Consider the following 23,442-nt stretch of genomic DNA (forward strand, 5'->3'; position numbering starts at 1 on the left):
TGCATGAGTGGTTTTCGCTTTTATATATATAGATTCCAACAAGGACTGAATTTTGACTCACTTTCAATAAAAACACAATACACTTTTTAATAATAGGGTAAAAATGAAGCTCAGACATTGCAAATTATAATTCTACAGGATTACAATTGATTCTAAATGGTTCATCAACATTGCTCCTGATAAGATTCAATTTACGATTGAAATTAAATATATTGTATAAACAAACTTCTGAGGAGGCATTTGCTTATAGTGGTTAATTGTCTTCACTGTTAGGAAGTTTCTCCTTAATTCCAGGTTGCTTCTCTCCTTGGTTAGTTTCCATCCATTGTTTCTTGTCCTGCCCTCTGGTGCTTTGAAAAATAAATTGAGACACCCACCCACCTCTTTGTGGCAGCCTCTCAAATACTGGAATTCTGCTATCATGTCCCCCCCCCCAATCCTTTTTTCTAAACTAGCCAAACTCAAATCCTGCAATTGTTCTTCATATGTTTTAGTCTCCAGGCCTTTAATCATCTTATTTGCTCTTCTTTGCACTTTTTCCAAAGTCTCAACATCTTTTTTGTAATGTGACCAAAACTGGATATACAATATTCCAGATGCGGCCTTACTAAGGCTTTATAAAGCAACACTAACACTTCACATGATTTTGATTCTACACCTCTGTTTCTACAGCCAAGTATTGTATTTTTTGGCTGCTGCCAAAAAGTGCTGCACAAAAAAAATGCTGCTTCACAGGGAATACAATTAAAGCTGTAGTTTTGAGACTATTGAAGATTAAAACCATATTCCTGACAGTTATTGGTGCCAATGTATTACATTCAAAACTAGTATTATCTTAAGTGTTTTTGTGGTGACTTTAAAACAGCAACACTAGGAGTGAATTATGCATAAAACTACTGGTTATCATGGGATTTTTGTAAATAGAGATTTATTCGTGGCATGCTTGATTTTTATTTAATGCAATATGTCAAAATGACAATTACAGGCTGAACAAGAATCTTGCCTTTATTATTTAAACCAAACTGACTATTTAGGCCTTAGGGTAACATACAAACCCAGCCATTGATAGCTTGGCAAAGTAATGTCCTAAATTAGATTTAAAGGATTAGTTCCTATGTCCTTCATTTCCTCCAAATGAAAATATTTATATAATGTTTTAACTATAACAAAACTTATCTGAAATGTCATGGTTCTGTAGGACGAAATATCCTTCTGGGTTCAGCTCCAAGTGGGGAAAAAGACACTGGAAACATGGAGACTGCTTGGAAAGATGGTTTAATGGTGGACAGGATCACATGGTTTGAGTTCCTGAACAGAAAAAGGGCGAGATGCAGTGAGTCCCCAGGTTTTATGCCCTCTCTGGCTTTGAACTTCCTGGGGCCCAGGAAGAGTATCCTGATTGGTTGTCAGACTCCCAGGGGGTGGGGGTCTTAGCTAGCCTTTCTGGCTGATAATCTTCCCAGGTGCCATGTGTTGAGTTTCTGTTCCTAGATGGGTCCTATTCAGTGGTGGGATTCTGCCGGTTCTAGGGGGTTCAGCCGAACCCTTTGTTAAATTGCTGGCTTGCCCCGCCCCTCTGCACTACTATTTATTGCCAATAAATGGGGCGAGCGAGCCAGCAATTTAACAAACAGTTCGGTGTTTTTTTGTAATTTATTGGCCCCGCAGCACACCGAACCATTTGTTAAATTGCTGGCTCACCCGCCCCTCGCCCCGCCTCCCACCCGCACGGCGCCAGCCTACTGTAGCCAGGGGTAGGCAATTGTGGTTCTTTTACAACCTGTGGACTTCAACTTCCAGAATTCCTGAGACAGCTTGGCTGTCTCAGGAATTCTTGAATTGAAGGCCACAGGTTGTAAAAGAGCCACAATTGCCCACCCCTTCCCTAGCCTGAGTTCCGCTGCCTGGGATCCACATGGGCTGCCACGTGGTTCCCCACCGGCTCCGGACGCAAGAGAGCAGGATGGAGAAAGCAGCTTCCACACCTTCACTCACCCTCACTCTCTGCTCTGTTGGATCGCCGGCCATTTGCTTACCCCGCCCACTCCCAATCTATTGCTGCCTCCTGAGTCCCAGCTGATGGCTAGAGGAAAAAAAACTGTTCAAATTCTTGCCGCGGGGCTTCAAAGGGCCGCCCTATAGCCAGTGGTGGGATTCTGCCAGTACTAGGAGCCGAACCGTTTGTTAAATTGCTGGCTTGCCCCACCCCTCCGCACCACTATTTATTGCCAATAAATAGTGGTGGGCAAGGGGCGGGCGAGCCAGCAATTTAACAAATGGTTCGGTGTTTTTTTGTAATTTTATTGGCCCGCGGAGCTTCAGCATAGGCTAATTAGCCCTTGCTTAGATTGGCTCCCGAGTCTCAGCTGATTTGTCTCAGCTGTTTTGCTCAGGGCTCTGCTGCTTGCTGGAGCATTTTTTTTATCCCCTAGCTATCCTGAAAAACGAAACTGAAACTGCTTTTTTTTTTAATTTTTTATTATATTTTTATTGTTAAAGAATAACAAAAAAGAAAAAAAATCAATACAAAAATCAATAGTAAGGAAAGAAAAAAATTTTTTCCCCAACATGCTATACAAACGGAAAGGAAATTTTAGGAAATTGAAGTCTTCAATTCTTCCAGAAATCTCTTTGATAAGGTACTGGTGCCGATTCATCCAATCTCCCAAGTGCGAAGTCCACAAATGGTTGCCAAGTGTTCCAAAAAACATTTTTTATATATATACCACTTCTAATTTTAATATCACAAGTCAATTTATCATTTAATGCAAATTTCCATGTTTCATTATACCATTCTTCTAATTTTAAGTCAACATTTAATTTCCAATATCTAGCAATTATAATTCTCCCCATTATAACCAAAATCCTCACCAATTCTCTTTCTCCAGTTGTTAATATTGTTTCATTCAATATTAATAATATGGTTTCTAATTTCAATTTGACCTTCTTCTTAATCATTTCAAATATTTCATTTTCTATCCTAGACCAAAAAAGTTCAACCCCATTACATTTACACCACATATGAGCATATGTCCCGAGTTCCACTTTACATCTCCAACACATTTTATCCACTTTATTATCCATTTGAAAAAGTCTTATTGGGGTCAAATACCACTTCCAAATAACTTTATAGTTATGTTCTTTAATCCTTATTGATAATGTCCTCATTATTCTACTAACCCAGTTCATATTCCAATTTTGATCAGAAATTTCAATACCCAGTTCTTTTACCCAATTCTCTTTCATTACCCTTTGTGAATTATTATCAAAGTTAATAATTTTATAAATTTTACTAACTAATCCCTTTGGCCCAATTTCATCTTTTATTATTCGAGATGTCAAATTTTCAAATTCCGTTTCCTTTCTACTCTCATCATTCCTTTCTTTGCATTTCCTATTCCATTTATTCATTTGAATTCTTTCAAACCAATTAATATTTAATTTTCCATAAATTTCCTCTTTCCTCATTTCATTTTCTATAAATTTCAACCATTCACTAATTGTTTCCACTTTCTCTTCTATTATAATCCCCTCTCTGTTACTATTTAATTTCATTGGGCAATTCTCTTTCAGTTTACCTAAATACAATGCGTCTGGTATTAATTTTTTTGCTACTCTGTCCCAATTTTTAGTCAAACTATTTAACCAATAATTATAAATTTTAACCTTACCTTTAAGATTTTCCAAAAACCATTTGTAACCAAACTTCTTTATTTCCTTCATTTCCAAGTTACCCCAAAGTTTAACATCTCCTTTTAAAATTTTTACTACTGTTTTTATATTAAATGCTCTATAATAGTTTAATAATTTTGGAATTCCTAAACCACCTTGTTTTTGGTTCTGATACCACATTTTCTTAATCAATCTTGGTTTTTTATCCCCATTACAAAATTTATCTAATTTTTTTTGATATACTTCAGTGTCCTTCTCGGTTAAAAAAATCGGAAGCATCTCGAATAAAAAGTTAAATTTAGGAAGTAACATCATTTTACATAAAGCTACTCTACCAAACCAAGATAACTTAAGTTTTTTATATTTCCCAATTTTCTCTTCAATTTCTTTTATTACTATGTCATAATTTAGTTTCTTTAAATTTTTAATTTTAAGTGAAAGTATAATACCTAAATATCTTAAATTATCCTTTATCCTAATTCCAAATTGATTTTGTAATTTTTCTAATTTGTTTTCCCTATCAATTTCCATTAATAATTCTGATTTTGCCCAATTTACTTTCAAACCAGTCATATCTTCAAATTCGTCCAAATGTATTTGAACTCTTTTTATATCATTTATAATATTATTTAAAATGACAAGAGTGTCATCTGCATATAAATTTGACGCCTTTATAACCTATTAATTCTGAATCCTCTTCAATCAAAGTTATTAAAATTTCCATTGCTAATAAAAATAGGGTCGGAGACAGGGGACAACCCTGTCTTGTCCCTGCTTCCAAATTTATATCTTGCGTAAATATACCATTTACCTTCACTCTTGCCGTACCCCTCTGGTACAATTTGGAAATAATATGAATAAATTTATTACCAAATCCTAATGCAGAAATCATTTCTTTTATAGTATCCCATTGTATAGAATCAAAGGCTTTAAAAATATTCAAGGCAAGAATACCTATCTTATCACCATTATTCTCAGCAATGTCAATAACATTTAATACTCTTCTAACTAAATCACACATGTAACGCCCTTTAACAAAACCTACTTGATTATAGTTTATATATTTAACTATAAAATTATTCAATCTATTTGCTAGAATTGCAGTAAATATCTTAGCATCTTGGTTAATCAAGGAAATGGGTCGATAGGATTCAATCTTCTAAATCTTTACCTGGTTTCGGGATTAAGGATATAATTGTTCTATTCCAGGACATGGGAATATTATCTCCATGTAATATCTTATTATACAATTTCTGTAGTTTTGGGATCAAAGTTTCTTTAAACTCTTTATAAAATTCTACTGGTAACCCATCCTCACCTGGAGATTTTCCAAGTTTTAGCTTCTGAATCACATCTTTAATTTCCTCAGAGGTAATATCCTTTTCCATTTTTTCTTTATATTTATTATCAATTTTCTTCTGACCATATTTTTCTAAGAAATTTTTTAATTTACAATTATCAATTTCTTTTTTAAGATATAATTCTTGAAAAAACTTTTTAACTATTTCACATTTCTCTAATTTTTTATAACATCTCTTACCTTTTTCATCTATTAGGACACCTATTTCTCTTTTTTCTTTTTTATCTTTCGCCATTCTTGCTAATAATTTTGAATTTTTATTACCATATTCAAAAAATTCTCTTTTTAAATAGCTTAAATTTTTTTTAACTATTTCTGTATCTTCCGCTATTTGTTTATTTTTCAAGTTTTTAAGTTCCTCCCATAGTTTTCTATCCTTAGTCACTAGGAATCTATTTTCCATTTCTTTTATCAATTTCTTCTTTTCCTCTATTTTTACTTTATAATTCTTATACTTCCTACTTGATAATTTAATACTTTCTCCTCTAAAAATTGCTTTCATTGTGTCCCAAACTGTTCCATAATTGACTTCTCCATTATCATTCCAATCCCAATTTTCTTCCCATTTCTTAAGAATATGATTCTTATCTTCCTCATTTTTATACAATTTTTCATCATATCTCCAACAATTTTCTTTTTTCTCCAAAAACATATCTAATTCTAGTAACAATTCTGCGTGGTCAGAGTCTTTAAATATTCCAACATCCATATTATCCACGTTATCCATCAGATTCTTGGATACAAAAATATAGTCAATTCTTGAATATGAATTAAATACTGAAACTGCTTTGCTGTTGCTGCAACGTTAGATAATTAGGCAGGGTGCAAACAATGGAAAATTTAGGGGAAAAGAGGAGAGTTCAAGATTTTAAAACACAAAAGAAAAAAAACTATTTAACTAGGGTATTGTAATAATTGAGATACTATTAATTGTATATTTCTGAAAGCAGAAATGGTTAAGTTGTGGTTTGGAGGAATATATGGGGGAAATTATTTGGTTTATTATTATTGGTAAATATAATTGATTTGTAAGAAATTGGATTGCATGGAAATAATTGGAATATTCATGTTCATATTTATTAATATACAAAAAAGGTAACTAATTGATTTATATTAAAATGTTGAATTTATATTAAACAACTAATATTACATAATTAACCAATGTGAGGATGGATATAAAAATAGATGACAATGGGAAGGGGTATAATATAGAATAGAAGGGAAAAATTGAATTTGATTAAGATTAGAGATGAGGATGAAGGGTAATATTGGTTTTTTACAAAAATAGATGAATAAATATGGCAAAAAGGAAATATAGAAATTGTAAATTTAATTGAAATGACTAAACACTGTTTAAATTTGTGAACCAGCCAAATACTCTGTTCAAAGAAAATACATTGTATGTTTGTATGTGTGTTTCTAATTATTGTTATTTATTCATATTTGTTCTCTTTTATTCTTTAAAGTTTAACAATTCATTCTTTTATCTTAATATCTTTATATTTGTTTGGGGTTGGCTTTCTTCCCTTTCATCTTTTTTATTGTACAGCAATCTTTCTCCTCAAACCTACCACCTCTCTTTTCTTTCCTTCTTACTTTCTCTTCCTCCCCCTCTTCTTCTCCTCCCTACTTCCTCTTCCTTTCTCCTTCTCCTCCTCTCTTCCTCCCTCTCTTACCCTCCCTCCTACTCTAATTTCCCTTCATTCCTCTCTATTGCTGTATCCTTCTATGCATATGGACTACTCAGAGGGCTGAAAAAGTTATTTCTGATTGGCCCTCGCACTTTTGACCAGTCCTCGAACTTACGACTGTCCTCACATTTTACGTTTTTTGCCCTATCTTGGCACCATGCTGAAGAGAAGCAGTTGTGAAATGAGTGACATGGTTGTTAAGAATGCTACAATGGGCATAAATGATGACCAGTCATAAGTGCGAAGACCGGTCAAAAGTGCGAGGACCTGTCAGAAATCACTTTTTTCAGCCCTCTGGGTAGTCCTTTTGTGCATATGGACTACTCAGAGGGCTGAAAAAGTTATTTTTGACTGGTCCTCGCACTTTTGACCAGTCCTCGAACTTACGACTGTCCTCACATTTTACGTTTTTGCCCTATCTTGTCACCATGGTGAAGAGAAGCAGTTGTGAAATGAGTGACATGGTTGTTAAGAAAGCTGCACGGGCATAAATGTGAGGATGGTCATAAGTGTGAGGACCGGTCAAAAGTGCGAGGCCCAGTCAGAAATGACTTTTTTTCAGCCCTCTGAGTAGTCCCTATGCACATACCCACGCCCACCCGGTCACATGACCAGCTAGCCATGCCTACAGTCACATGACCAGCTAGCCATGCCTACAGTCACGTGACCAGCAAGCCACGCCCACCCAGTCACATGATTGCCAAGCCACACCCCCAACTAAGCCATGCCCACAGAACCTGTTGTTAAAAAAATTGAATCCCACCACTGGTCCTATTGTGTTAGTTTCTGTTGCTAGATGGGTCCTATTGTGTTGCAGATGATGGTCCATGGACAAAGATTGAGTTTCTGCCTCTGGCCCATTGACAAAGGGTGGGGGCAGGAAGATGGGAGCTGCTTCATCTTTAAAACATGCTTCTCCATTTCTCATCCAGGGAAACATAATATTCTGCCTTTTTAATATTTCTCAAAATATTTCATTCCAATTCCAGAACTGAGTTTATTACAAAACAAAACAACAAAATCTGGATTATGGTAACAGCCACAAAACTATTAAGTGTAATTCCTGAGAGGGAGGAGCAGCTGTTACTACAGTCTGGATCCACTGCATGGTTTTACACCCTTAAAACAACCATACAAACTAGTGTAGGAAGTTAGCACCCATCCCTTTTCTAGAGGAGTGAAATATTTTAGGAAATATGAAAAAGGGCAGAATATTATATTTCCCTGGGATAAGCATGTTTTTAAGCAGCTCCCATCTTCCTGCCCCCACCCTTTGTCAATGGGCCATTAAGGCTTGGGCCAGTCTATTCTACATAACAAAGATCTGCCTCCTTCAGGCAGAGCCATAGTAGGAATTGCCAAAGATCCAACGAAGATGGGATTAGCCCTCTACACAATAGCAGCAGAAACTCACCACATGTGACCATCAGACAGCAAGGCTAAGACCCCAACCCCCTGGGAGTCTAACAACCAATCAGGATACTCTTTTGGGGCCCCAAGAAATGCAGAGCCAGAGAGTGCATAAAAACCTGAGGATTTACTATATGTGCCCCTTTTCTGTTCAGAAACTCAAGCCATGTGATCCTGTCCACCATTAAACCATCTTTCCAAGCAGTCTCCATGTTTCCAGTGTCTTTTTCCCCACTTGGAGCAGAACCTAGAAGGATATTTCTTCCAACACTAGCAAATGCCGATTAAGATCTAAACCCACCTCTGTACTCATTTCTTCTCAATTGATGGCACTCTTGGTGGCTACCACTTCTTCAGCTAAGCCATCTTAAAATAGCTTGAACCTCAATAAAAGCGTGAAGCAACTCAGTCAATGATCACCCTCGAGAAATATCCGTAAATAAAATAACCATTAGATTTCTGCACCAAGCTACCGCATGCAAACTTCTATTACAAGGGAGTACACTACCACAAAACAAATCGCGTTAAAGTTTAACCTGGCGTGCACATCCATCCAATATTTTCATTCCCTGGAAAAACAGAGGAAAAGCAATTCCTTGGCAAAAAAAACCTCACATTTTCTCAACCAAATTAGGTTCAACGACCTCAAATAAAAATTAACCTCCGCCTTCCTCAACACGCCTGACGCCTTTGCACAAGCTGAAGCCACTGCAAGTCCTCCTCCGACGCATGCGCGCTAACTCCCTTTCTCCCTCGCTATAGTCCGCCGCCGAGGGGGCGAGGCGGTTCCTTTGATGGACAAACGCGATTTGCCAAAGAAAACAAGGAGCGGGAGACGCCCCGCCTATGGGAGTCCAGAGGAGGCGGGGCGAGGCCTGGGCCGGAAGCGTTGGGCGAAAAGGGAGAGGAGAGGGTGTGTTTTTTTTTTTTTTTTTGCCGTGGTTCGGCCCGAAAGAAAGACAATTTGGGCGCCGAGGCGGTGAAAGGTAAGCGGCGGCTTTCGGGGGGAGGGCGAGGGGCCTGTGCGGTAGGAAAGCCATGTCACTCGGGACTCTTTCCTTACTACAAAGGAGCAGAATAGCTTCGGTCCATCAAAACTTCCTTGCTTCCTTCCTACCAGCGGCCGTGGCCTCCCTTTGTAAATCCGGAGTAGCGATTCTTGATAGGGATCTTGGAGCGCCTGGGAGAAAGAGCGTGGCCGGAGAAAGGGGTTTAACGTCGGAATCGGCCGAGCTTTGACTCCAGATCGGGCTGTCAGGCGAGGGAGGCTTGGACCGAAATTGCCTCCCTGGTCTGAACCGAAATCTTTTAACTGCGTTAAAAGCGGAAGCCCTTCGGCTGGATCCGATCTCACGGGGGAGCCCTGTAGCCGGTGGAAGAGCTTTGTCTGTGGGAAGGCTGGTTTCCCACGTCGTGGGACTGAAAAGGATACATTTCCTTTGGCTCCAGGCCAAGATCCGAGGCCCATTCATCAGGATCTTGGCTCCGTTGACATAGATCGGAGTTAAGTTCTCATCCTTTCTTTAAAGCGGGTAGTGTGTGTGTGTGTGTGTGTGAGGGGGCGGATTCCCTAAACTTTTTGCCGTCGCATCTCCCGTTAGTGTAATCTTAAAAGTGCGCACCTTTCCCCTAAAGACTGACACAAATAAACAATGAAACCGGTCTCTGTACGGTATCGAAGAGTGAAAACAATGCAGTGAAATTTGGTGGATTTCTTGTAACGATATAACAAAAGGGTCTTTGTTTCTGAGGCAGGTATACCTCAGGCTTTGGGGAAACGCGTTTTAAAAAGGGCATTATCCTGTACTTTTTGGCTTCTCGAACAGGGAAATAGCTGTGTGTTTTATGGCACCTTTAAAAAGAGACACTCTTTTGTGGACCAGAATCCAGTTTAACAGTGAGAAATGTTTGGTGTTGATAAAAAAGGCTTATTTAATCAAAGAAAACAGGAGAACAAAATGCAAGATGAAATTACAAAATATATAAAATAACTATGGTGACATTCAAAAATTGCAATTGCTAAATAGCTGATCAGTACTAAGTTATTGGGTTGTAAACTTGACAACTATTGTGCTAACTATGGTTTGATTTATCTGAACTATTGAATATATTATAATTGGGTTGACATATATCAGGCTAAGCAATATGAAGCATTATTTACAAAATATAGTGCTTGGATTAACACAACATGCTAAATTACAAAAACCATGTTATGGCTTGGAAAAAGATTTGAACTAATCATAGCATGAGCAAATCACAAATAAATTGCTATTACATTATTTTAATTTACATTTGTGTGCTTATATTGTGTGTTTGGTAAATATTTTGGCACCAGTAAATTAATAACTTGCATATAAGTTTTCATATAGAACAATGCCAATGTTTCTTGCATTATATTCTCCCCTGTCTTTGCTATATAGTAACATTTTTTTCTTCTTCCCAGGACTGCAAATGTGCCAATTTAGAATTACATTCCATACATCTAATGAAGTGGGCTTACAAAAAGTTAGGGATATCTGGTACAGAAGATCAAAACTTAAACAGTTGTCTGGAAAACTAAACTATCATTTATTACTGACAAAGTAATACCATCTTCTGCTACTATACATTGGGATGAAAGTAGAGATGAAATTTCTCTGTAAAATACTTCTGTATTTGCACTTAGATTTGGGGAGAGGGGAGAATGGAGAGGAATGAATGGGTGAGATGGTGCTTTTGACTCAATTTAAAATATACCTGCCTCAAATCACTTATTTGGCTTTAAAGCAAATATTTATAAAGAATAAAAATCAACTTGTATGGGATATGGCTGTAGGTCAAAAAGTGAGAAAGCTATGGCCAATCAAATATCGCTGAACTATAATAGTAAACAATCCTGAAAGGACCAGAAAAGCACATGTTCTGATCAGCATTATTGTTGTGAGGGTAGGAGTGTTCATAGGCATACTTGAAGGCAAATAGAATACTACTTTGTTGTGATAATGGTATCTCTTATAAAGTTATTCCTTTATATTTTCAGATTTGCTACTGTTTTGTAAGTACTGTATTGAAGACACCTAAGGAAAGTTAGAAGAACAGATGTAATTGAGGACTGGTATTTTTTCCATGCTTTCCAGGTTCTAATGTTTTTCTGTTAACATGGAAAAACAGAATTTTTGTTACTTTATTGGGTGTAGAACAATTTCACATATAGTTGTCATGATTCTCAATTTCATATTAAATAATTGATCACTAAATGGATTGTCTGTCATTTTGTTTTAATTGTCTCTGGATCAAAGGATGCTTGTTAATGTTATTGTATCTGATTACAAGATACATTGACCTCAGAGCTAGCCAGTTGCATTTTACTGTACAATGTAAATCTTGGCAAGATATCCAGAATATACTTTAGAATATCATGCCAATCCAGAGCATGAGATTTATTCAGAAAACCATTATTCATTTTCCTATGAGTAAACCATGTGAACACAGCCACTCTAAAGCAATTGATTACAGTTTAGTCCTTCAAAACAAATTGATACTCAGTAAAATAAAAAAATACAGTTCCTATGATCTAGAGCTGGATGGTAGACTTTATTAAGTGTGCATCAGAACTATGTTATCCTGTGGTGTAAAACATTTTTGTTGAATATATATTCTGCTTAACAACAGTTTATCTATGAATGAAGCCATACTATTTTGTAGCCCACTATGGACTAGATGTGAACTTTCTTCTTGGCCCAATTTACTTCAGTCATTCTAGCTTATATCTTTTGTAGGTTAATTCTTATTTTTAGTTTCCTTTACATATAACATAGTATTGAGTAATAACAGTTTTAATAAATCCTCTTATGAGGGTACATACATGCAATTTCAGATTGCTTTCCCATGTTTTTCCAAAAGCTCAGTGGCAATTACTACAGAGTGTATCAGATGTCCTTCTACAATATCAGTCCCACTAGTTTGCATCCAGTGTGTTCTGTGTAGCCTGCTTATTTTAGTTTGTTTAGTAAATCATGGGTAAGTATAATGTGGAGATGCAAGCAATATAAGAATGCACCCAACATGCTAACATAGCATGGCTAACCAATACCAAATCCATGGATAGATAAATTAATGGATAGAACAATTACTAAACAACCCAAAAAAACCCAGGCTAGCTTCATTTATATTGAAAACAGATTTCTTGTGATGATCAGTTCTTGCTTTTTATGAGGAAAAAGCTGATGATATGAGGATTAGAGCCACTGTGGATAAGGTGCGGAAAGCCTTTTTTCTTCTCCCATTTCAACCCTTGGCACAGATATGAAAAAGGGGAAGAAATAATGGAGCTGTGTGATGCTTTGGATCTGATTCCATATGAAGATGCTTCAGAAACCCCAAGGGTACAAATGCAACAGCTGTTTGTATCTTTAAAGCAGAATGTCTTTTCCTACTTTATAAAGCAGAAAGGTTCTGTCATTGCACTCTACATGGTTGAAAGCATTCTGTGGAATCAAATGCAAAGGGTTTACCAGCTCTGGAAAGCATACCTGGAAAGCAAGTTACTGCAACTTGATAATATTTTTACTCAAAATCTTGATTTGAATAGCATGCTCATTTCTTATTTAACTGGCTTCATATGGTCTGATGCAAAAATCATGTTATTGCTCCTGTTATTAAATAGGGAGTCAGAAAATATTACTGAGAAGGACATCCAGATCTACTTTCCACTCATCTTTGTCATGTCATTTTTGAAACCATATTTTGATAATAAATATATAGTTACAGGTAGTCCTCGACTTACAACCACAATTGAGCCCAAAATTTCTGTTGTTAAGTGAGACATTTGTTAAGTGAGTTTTGCTCAATTTTACGACCTTTCTTGCCACAGTTGCTAAGTGAAACACTGCAGTTGATCAAGTTAGTAAGCTGGTTGTTAAGTGAATCTGGCTTCCGCGTTGACTTTGCTTGTTAGAAAGTCGCAAAAGGTGATCACATGACCTTGGGACGCAACAACAGCGATAAATATGAACCAGTTGCCAAGCATCTGAATTTTGATCACATGATCATGGAGATGCTGCTAAGGTTGTAATTGAAAAATGGTGCTAAGTCACATTTTTCAAGGCCATTGTAACTTTGAACTTTATCACTAAATGAACTGTTGTGTAAGTCGAGGACTACATGTAAACTAAAAGTGATAGGGCATTTCCTGGTAATGATGTAGTCTTTAATATCCCTTAGCACCAATCCAGGGAGGGAAAAAAATGAATTCTCATCTTTACCTACTCCTATAATGTGTTTTTGGGCTTGCTGTATATAACCCCCACATAGGGTGCAGACATGTTGAAAATGATTGCCCACACCTCTAGGCCTCAGATAATCTTTTCTCCTTAGTTCATTGTGTCACTTCATAATATCCTTCGAATTTAGTCTTCAAAACCAGAAGTTTAGCTGTCTTCACTCAAATTGGCTCATTATTTTCATCTTTTAATTTTAGATTATTCATTTATCACTTTCCAAATACCATTAGTTACAATAATTGTTGTTGTTGTTTTTAATTTGATTTATATGCTGCCTTTCTCCGGAGACTCAGGGTGGCTTACAATGCGTTAAGCAATAGCCTTCATACTTTTGTATATTTATACAAAGTCATCTTATTGCCCCCACAAACTGGGTCCTCAATTTACCTACCTTAGAAAGGATGGAAGGCTGAGTCAACCTTGAGCCTGGTGAGATTCGAACTTACAGTAATTGCAGACAGCTAGTGTTAATCACAATGCTATTAGTCTGCTGAGCCACCAGGCCCTTGTTTGTATTCTCTTCATTGCCATCCCATCCCTCTTCAAAATTACTTGTAAAACTGCATTCTTCTTTCTGTACAGCAGAAAGTATACAGTGGTGGTAGTTACACTATTTATACATGGATATTTATATTCTAAGATGTATCAATCATATTTAATTTCTTTCTGATGCCAGAATTTACGATTAGCCTACCTGAGAAATTGTTTATTCTGGTTGAAATGAGTGGAGGAAGAAGCCTTCAAAGGGTAGACAGCAATTTTTTTTAAGAATGCATATTCTGAACTACAATGTTGCTCATTTTTTTGCATCGTATTGATTTGGTGCACAACACTTTGCTGCCTAATTGTGATTTATAGTCAGGAGTGTTTATTAACTTTAAATTCAACTCACATAAGTATCCTTCTATAGCTCTGCAGCTAGTTCTGATATATTGTAAGCGATGTTAAAGTGCAAGTTTAGACAAACTTTGGTTTGGAACAGATTTGCCAATCATAAATATATGGTAAGTGTGAAATTACTGGACAATAGTTACTTAAGCGTCATTAATCTCTATACCAAACTGCTTTTTCTACCCACTGATTTAGAAAGAGCTGCTAAGCTAGTTTTTCATTTGAGTTTGTTCAAATAAATTGTAGGTTTTCAGAACTTCTTTCTTTTTAAAAAAATTTTACAGCTGCAGTAACTCAAGAAGAAAGTCCCAATGGCAGAACTATCGGCACATTTTTCACAGGTCCCGCGTGGGCAACTGAGAGAAAACGCTCCGGACAATCAGCTGACCAATACTGTACGTAAGAGATGATTTTATTACATGCCAAAATATAAACTGAATGGATTACACATAGTAAACATGCAGGATCAGTGGCATATTAAGAGTAGGGGACAGCAATCTGCCCCTGGTGCAGGTAGTAATGGGGTGCGTTGTATGGTGACTTGGGGGCAAAGAGGACACTATCCAGAGTATTGGTAGCAGATATGGAGCTAGGTCAGTGATGGCTAACCTTTTCGCCATTACGTGCCAAAAACGGGGGCAGCGCAGGGGAGTCACACGCACGCGTGCCCACATCCATAATTCTATGCACCCTGCCCCCCGTGCTCCCCCTTGCTTTTGGCACATGATGGCCCGGTGGGCCTGGTATGCCCGTTTTTCGCTCTCCCCAGGGTCCAGAGCCTTTCTAGGAGCCTGGGGAGGGCGAAAACGGCCTTCCCCACCTCCCAGAGGCCCTCCGGAGTCAAGAAACAGTGTGTTTCCTGACTTCTGGTGGGCCCAGAAGGCCTCAAAATCAGCTGGCCGGCGCACACATGCGTACCGGAGCTGAGCTCGCGTGCCCACTGATATGGCTCCACGTGCCACTTGTGGCACCCGTGCCATAGGTTTGCCATCACGGAGCTAGGTCATTGCTATTGGCACACCAATCGTCTGTTGGTGGTCAGCAGCAAGAAGAAGAGGGTGTTAAAAAATAATCCTCTTTGGTATGCCACTGTGCAGAATGCCCCTTACTTGCTCCTTAACTGGATTTCCTCCTTATTTGTATTTTTTGCTGTGTAAACTGTAACGAAGGTGGATTCTCCATGGTCCCTTTGTGACATGGTTAGATTGTAGGGCTAGCATTGATGAGGAGATCTAGGCTTAAATATCCATTCAACCATGAAGTTTACTGGGAGTTCTTAAGACCAGTTACCATCTTTTAGCCTAACCCTTTTTACAGGATTATTGTGAGCATACGGTGGACAGTAGAAATAGAACAATAATAGTAATAATGGAAATGTATGTGAGAAACCAGAATTGTTTAATTTGTTCTTCACATTTTTTGTCACTTAATTCCCAAATGCCTGTGGCAGCTTCACAAACTAAAACCAATATAATGGAATACAATATAATACAATACAAAAGGGACAATATATGACAAAGTAAAACAAGATACGGAGAAAAAAAATGAAAGGCACTTCAAGTCTTTACTACAATGATTACTAAAAAGGACCTCCTAAACAATCTGGCTCCAAGCCTTCAAAAATAACTTTTTTAAATATTGTGTAAGGTTGAAGGTTTCCATAGGACAGGCACAGCAACAGGGAAGGCCTGCCTCCAGGGTCCCAATAGATGGCATTTTGAATAGAATAGAATAGAATAGAATTTTTTATTGCCAAGTGTGATTGGACACACAAGGAATTTGTCTTGGTGCATACGCTCTCAGTGTACATAAAGGAAAAGATACGTTAATCAAGAATCATAAGGTACAACACTAAATGATAGCCATGGGGTACAAATAAACAATCAGGAAACAATATAAATCGTAAGGATACAAGCAACAAAATTACAGTCATAAGTGGAAGGAGATGGGTGGTGGGAACAATGAGAAGATTAATAGTAGTGCAGACTTAGTAAATAGTTTGACAGTGTTGAGGGAATTATTTGTTTAGCAGAGTGATGGCATTCAGGAAAAAACTGTTCTTGTGTCTAGTTGTTCTGCTGTGCAGTGCTCTATAGCGTCGTTTTGAGGGTAGGAGTTGAAACAGTTTATGTCCAGGATGTGAGGGGTCTGTAAATATTTTCACAGCCCTCTTTTTGACTCGTGCAGTATAATTGGGCCTGGATAGCTCAACAGACAGAGCACTGTAATTTAACACCAGTTGTCTGCAATTAAAGTAAGATCGAATCTCGCCAGGCTCAAGGTTGACTCAGCCTTCCATCCTTTCTAAGGTAGGTAAATTGAGGACCCAGTTTGTGGGGGCAATAAGCTGACTTTGTATAAATATATAAAAGTATGAAGGCTATTAACGCACTGTAAGCCACCCTGAGTCTCCGGAGAAGGGTGGCATATAAATCAAATTAAAAAAAATAAAAAATTGACAGGATACAGAGTACACTAACCCTGTCAGAATAAATAGAATAGGCAGCCACTACAGCAGATAGATGGTCCCTGAAATACTTAGGCTGCATGCCTGGTAGGGTTTTATAGGTGCTATCCAGGATCTTGAAATACACCTGAAATCCAACTAACCAACAGTTCATCTCAATAGCAAGAGTACTACATGGGAATAATGAGGAATGCCCATGACTGCTTGCTGAGCTTCACTTTGGATGAGCTGTAATTTTATGATGGCCTTTCTGGTCAGCTCCATGTAGAGCATGTTGTGGTAATCCATCTGCAACGTGAGTAAGGTATAAGTTGGCCATAAGAAGGGCCATTCCAAGAATGGACCCAACTGGTCCACTAGCTGAACCTATACAAAAAATTTCCAGTTCACAACCATTAATTTGCTCTTTAAGGAGGAGTTCTAAGTTCAGAAAGAGTCCTTCAACTTGTACGTAGAACTAGTAGGACTAAGCACACAAAACCACTGAGCCTTACTAGGGGTTTCATTTGAGCCTGTTCCTCCCTATCCAACAGCTTTCAGGGGAAAAAATAAATCTCAAAAGCATTGTTTGGTTGGCTAAAAGTTGAGATATACAGATCGATGATACCTGACCCTACAAAGGATAATCTCCCCCAACAGTCTCATGTAGAAGTTATGCAAGAGAGTTGAGAGTATTAAGTTTTAGGCATGCCACAGAAAGGTTTAGGACTCAACCTCTACCCCCTTGAACACCAGATTTTAACTTTATCTTTTTGAAGTTATTTCCTAGGAAATCTTGTTTTCCATGTAATATAATTATTACCCAGATTCTGGATTTGTGATTCTTTTAATAAATAAAATCATGGTATATATCAAATCAGCACGAGTCTCTACAATCTGATGCTTGTTAGATGTGCTGCTATTAGAGTTTCAAACTTAAGGGGTAGCAGAAGGAATTGTAATTCTGATATGTTCTGCATCTTATTTTGTTATATGGCATGATCTTGCTTGTGAGAGATTCAGAGTAAACAAACAATTTGTATCATCCCAAAGGGTAGTACTTAAAAATCTGCTTAGATAGTAGCTGCCTTCATAACCTTGGATGTCTCTGTACAGGTAGTCCTTGATTTACAACAGTTCCATTTAGTGACCATTCAAAGTTACAAGGGCTATGAAAAGGGGTATGACCATTTTTCATCTGTTGCTTACAACTGTTGCAGCATCCCTATGGTCACATGATCAAAATTCAGACGCTTGGCAACTGGTTCATATTTATGAGGGTTGCAGTGTCCCTGTGTCATGTGATCAATTTTTTGCGACCTTCTGACAAGCAAAGTCAATGGGGAATCCAAATTCACTTAACAGCCGTGTTACTCCCTTAACAAATATAATGATTCACTTAACAACTGTGGCAAGAAAAGTCGTAAAATGGGGCAAAGCTCACTTTGCATTTAGCAATATAGATTTTGGGCTCAATTGTCGTAACTGGAGGAGGACTTCCTGTAGAAATTTCTTGAGTCATAAGGAACCAGGAGACCAGCCATAATGTTAAAAGTCAGTAGATTAATATTTTGAAACCGTATACAATGCCTTGTAATGTTGATTGAAAATGTACAGACACATTATGTAAGAAGAACTACTTTTGATGTTCTACACCTTTAAAACGATTGCTTTGGATTTCATATTAACTATAACTTTGATAATTGCCAAGGCTGCTGTTTATCTTTGGCATTACTCATTCACCTTGAAGATATATAGTGCGTTCTTGTACAGAAAGAGAATGGGATTAGTTCAAACTTTTTTCAAGGCTTTAGTTCCTTAATGGCTAGTGAAGTTGAAGAATCCATTCCTTTGCTTCTGCTAAAGGTAGGTTTTCTGAACTATGTTCTATTTATGCTAACCAGGTAGGGACCTATATTTTCTATATACTAAAGCAAAGTGCAAAAGCTGTAACATGATTCCTTGCCATTAAAGATGCACCTTTGCACAAGACTTTACATTCTAGGCATTGGTGGGTAATCTTGTTTGAGCAGTTTCAAATTGTAGCCTAGAGCATAGTTTTAAGGGTTTGATATAAATGTTCTTATAATGTTTGATATAAATATTCTTTTTTTCCTATTTATTTTCCTTGTGATAGCATTCTATCTTCTGAGTTATCAGTGTGAAAATAATTTTACTTATTTATGAAAATTAATTCTGTTATAAAACAATTCCAAATGTTCATTGTAAATAACTTTTGGATCACAGAATTGTTGCATTTTTATTAAACAAGTTTGATAAAGGTTTTCTTAAATTACACACTTATATTGTTCACCAGAGATAGAAATATAGAGTCACAGTTTTGACAGATTTTCTTGTTCGTCTGATCTATGTTTGTTCTTAACCTATGATTTTACTTATTGGGGAATAATAATGTGAAAGTTTTGAAACTTGATGTTGATATACAAACCAGAGCATCATATTTTGGGGACTCTTCAAAATGTTATAAACATATTACCGCCTCTCTTCTTAACTTCCTGTAAGAAAGCACCATATTGGTTTAAACAATCTGCATGCCTGCCGCTTGTAATGAAAATGCAAAGGGTAAAGTACAGGCAGCAGGTCGAAGAACAAGAGCCATAGAAGCACTGTGGGACTAGGAGGAGCGGATAGAATTAAATCTGTTTTTTATAGGATTAAAGAAATTGAGTTTCACCTCTGATTTATCTTCTTTGCATTTTAAAACACTGTATGCTGCTTAAGTAGAATGCCATGCTGACAACTCCACAACAAAGAAACTGATTCACAGGAAAATAAATAGCCCACTTCTCAAGGTTTTGATGGTCATTCCCCTTCTAGGCCATTTCCTGCATAGAAACAGCAGTCTAGCAGCATTTGGTGCTCCCAGATTGTTGACTTTTAGAATTTAAAACACAAGAGACACATAAAACATGGAAATATTTATGGATGTGGGATTCTTAATTTCAGAATGTCAACAACGAAAGACGACAACAGGAGAGCGGTGACCGGAGATCTAATAATCCTACTCCAGCAACTAATGGACAGCCGCAGCAAAGGCCTCGACAAGTGGTGGAGCAAGATGAGGAGGAAGAGGAAGAGCTGACGCTGAAATATGGGGCCAAGCATGTGATCATGCTCTTTGTGCCTGTCACATTATGTATGGTAGTTGTGGTTGCGACTATCAAGTCTGTCAGTTTCTATACACGCAAGGATGGGCAGCTGTACGTAACTAACTATTTCCATAATTGCTTTTTCTTGCTGTGATACTCTTTATTTGTTTTCCTCCTCTGTATGTATTCTTTTAACTAATGTTTCAAAATATAGTTATTCTCAGTATGTTTGCTATTTTTGGTTTTGTTAGAAATCTCTTTTCCTCTAGTTCCTCAAAAGATACAGTTTTGGGGAAAAAAATTTTTAACCCCCTTCCTTCCTTCCTTCCTTCCTTCCTTCCTTCCTTCCTTCCTTCCTTCCTTCCTTCCTTCTCATTTCTCCAATTTTAAATAACTCTTCTGCTTCTTTATGTTTCTTTGAACAAATACATGTAATTATGGAATAGCATTGGATATTTTTATTCATAGATAGGATATTGGGTGAATCCTTCCTTCTAAATTTTCTTCTACCAGTGGGAAACTTACATCAATAGAAATAGGGGGTCATCTTTCTCTTGCACTTTACCTATCTACTCCAGAGGCCTCGATTAATCCTTCCTAATAGATGGTGTTTTGTTAACGCCCCTTTTCCCCATTTTCCTGACAAAAGCCTCCTATCAATGGAAGCACAGTTCTTTGATTTCACCCATTGTATTTTCATGTAAAGACAATTTACATCTTTTCCCTTTAAGAATCAAATGTTTTAAAAAGTAAATGGTTCTTACCGTTATTGTTTATTTCTTTAATATTGGAATATCATAGTGGGTCCCTGAACTAAATTAAAATACACCCCATTATCTAAGTTACATTATTTTAGAGCTTAGGTGTGGATTAATGGATCTCAAAACAGCAAATTCAGCTGATTCAGTGTAAGTGCTACCTAGTGTATGGTACCACAAAATTTCTTTTTCATGTACATTAATGGAATGTGAACTGAAATATCTGAGTGGGAAAGGGATCTTGGAGTCAGGATGTGTAGCTCAAGATAACCCATTGCATACGTATTGTAGAAACCACAGAAGTCGTGTTTTGGATTCATTAAAAAGGGAACTGAAAAAGGATGATCAAATAGGGGAAGTGTCAGGTATCATTGATACATAGCTGAGTTGGCTGACATTGGGAAATCCTGAGAGTGGCTGGAAAGGGCTGCATTTAAAGAAAAAAAAACAGCATTGATCATGGCAGCAGAAGAACAGGAACTAAGCACCAGATCCATAGAAGCAGAAGTAGACGAGACCCGAGGTACAGACCATGCAGAGAGGCCTCAGAAACACTCCAACACATAGTGGCAGGGTGTGAGATGAAGGCAGGAACTGCATACCCTGAAAGGCACAACTTGAGTAGCTGTACACCATGTATAGGAACCTCTGCACAGCGTATGGGCCTTCCAAATCCAGATGGGAGATTCCGCAAAAAGTTGTGAAGAACAACAGGGTTAAAATCCTGTAAGATTTTCAGATCCAGATGGATAAGCAGCCAATCAGACATTGCAGTAGATAAGGACCAGAGGACAGCAGTGGTGATAGATGTAGCAGTCTCAAGTGACAGCAACATCAAGAAGGAGTATGAGGAACTGCAGAAGTACCAGGACCTGAAGGAGGAACTAAAGGGAATATGGAAAGTAAAGTTCAAAGTGTTAGCAGTGGTAGTAGGAGCATTTGGGGCTGTTACCCCTAAGCTGGGAGAGTGGCTCCAACAGATCCCAGGGAAAACATCAGAGCTCTCTACCCAGAAGAGGGCAGTGCTAGGAACAGCCAAGATACTGTGCAGAACTCTCAAACTCCCAGGCCTTTGGTAGAGGATATGCCATCCATAGGAATGAGGAGGGAATTTACATATATGTTTATGTCCAGGTGCACATAGGTATATGTATAATATGGAATGTAGACAGATGTATGACTTCTTTCATAATGTGACATAACATTACCTAGGGAATTTTATTATATTGGGTCAGCTTTGTCTTGATCAGCAGAACGTGTCTTGTGTTTTATGTGATGACAAGGTTTGTCGTACATATTCAGCAGCTTCATATTCTGCTGCTGTGTTTTCGACTTTGTTGGCCGCTTAAAATGAAGTAGTGTTGTGCTTGTAATTCATTTCATAGCCACTAGATGGTGCATGCAAGAAACTTTATAAAATGTTCTATATTTGTTGAATTCTTTTCAGATGAATTTAATCAGAAAATGTATCCTGACTTAAAAGCATGTGACATATTTTGTTTTGCTCTGCGTTGCATTGTAGAATCTATACTCCATTTACAGAAGATACAGAAACTGTTGGACAAAGAGCTCTGAATTCTGTACTCAATGCTGCCATCATGATTAGTGTCATTGTTGTCATGACAGTACTCCTGGTTGTGCTTTATAAATATAGGTGCTATAAGGTGAGCTCAAAATTATTTATAATATTTTCATTCAAACTCCCATTTCCATTTATTTATAATGCTATTCTGGAACTTACGCTATTCCAGTTTGTAAAGGACCAAAACAATTGTTAAATCTATGCTTCATCTGAAGATTAACTATGAAACAGCAGAATGGGACAAAAAAAAAATAACATACTTTTGTATTTTACAAAAGAAATTTGTAATAATGATCATCAGAAATTGGCAGTTAGATATTTTAAATCTTAATTAAAAATGATTTTGGAAAAGGAGGAGACCCTGAAATAAATTAAAATGACTGTTAACCTGATATTGAAAGGTATTTAAATAACCAAATATTGGCCTATGTTGGGTGACTCCTTTAATTTCACCAGATTTTTGTTCCTCTTTGTTTTGTTAAAAAAAAAACTTTATTCTGTTACATGATCCATAGATTGATATAAGCAATTCAGGTTTTACTGACAAAAGTAAAACATACTGCAATATAAATTTAGAAAGTTTTTTTTTTAATTTGATTTATATGCTGCCCTTCTCCGGAGACTCAGGGCGGCTTACAATGCGTTAAGCAATAGCCTTCATACTTTTCTATATTTATACAAAGTCAGCTTATTGCCCCACAAACCGGGTCCTCATTTTACCCACCTTAGAAAGGATGGAAGGCTGAGTTGACCTTGAGCCTGGTGAGAATTGAACTCGCAGTAATTGCAGGCAGCTGGATGTTAAATGCTGCCTTAGGAGGCATTAGCCTCCTACGCCACTCAGGCTCCTTTTAAATTAGATTTTAACGGGTGAATGGAATCCGGTGCAAGAAATCAGTTAATGTAGACAAAATTGTCAAATGAAGCATGGCAAACCAAATTCGGAAGACCTGCTTTTATGCACTATTAAACCAGGGGTGGGTTTCACTTACCTTTGCTACCGCTTCGCTCGCGCACTCGCGCTTCCTTTGCTCATGTGCGGGTCACTTCTGTGCATGCGCAGATCGTATTTAATGACATCAGGGTGGGTGGGCAGAGCCTCCCACCGCTGCTGCTACCAGTTCACCCAAACCGGGACGAACTGGTAGCAACCCACCACTGTATTAAACGATACTTTTTTCTAAATTTAATTTAGAAAGAATGTATAGGTTGGTTGTGTTATAGAACAATTTAATTTATAGATCGTGCAATATATGTAACA

At 37.5% G+C, this 23,442-nt stretch overlaps 1 protein-coding gene across 2 annotated transcripts in view; it reads left to right on the forward strand.

Moving 5' to 3' along the window:
• Positions 1 to 9,034: 9,034 nt before the first annotated feature.
• PSEN1 (presenilin 1) overlaps positions 9,035 to 23,442 on the forward strand; it is a 33,458-nt gene continuing 19,050 nt past the window's right edge. The window contains exons 1-4 of one of the 2 annotated variants that reach the window (XM_070939713.1): positions 9,035 to 9,119; positions 14,570 to 14,680; positions 19,699 to 19,952; positions 22,122 to 22,263. In XM_070939713.1, the coding sequence (XP_070795814.1) occupies positions 14,597 to 14,680; positions 19,699 to 19,952; positions 22,122 to 22,263 (480 nt within the window). In that variant the 5' untranslated portion in view covers positions 9,035 to 9,119; positions 14,570 to 14,596. Of the gene's footprint in view, positions 9,120 to 14,459; positions 14,681 to 19,698; positions 19,953 to 22,121; positions 22,264 to 23,442 lie in introns of those variants that run through there. The other variant, XM_070939722.1, reaches the window with a different exon arrangement.

This window comes from Pituophis catenifer, unplaced genomic scaffold, assembly GCF_029215685.1.
Source record: "Pituophis catenifer annectens isolate HBS135680 unplaced genomic scaffold, rPitCat1.0.hap2 SCAF_1, whole genome shotgun sequence".
NCBI classification, from domain to species: Eukaryota; Metazoa; Chordata; class Lepidosauria; order Squamata; family Colubridae; genus Pituophis; species Pituophis catenifer.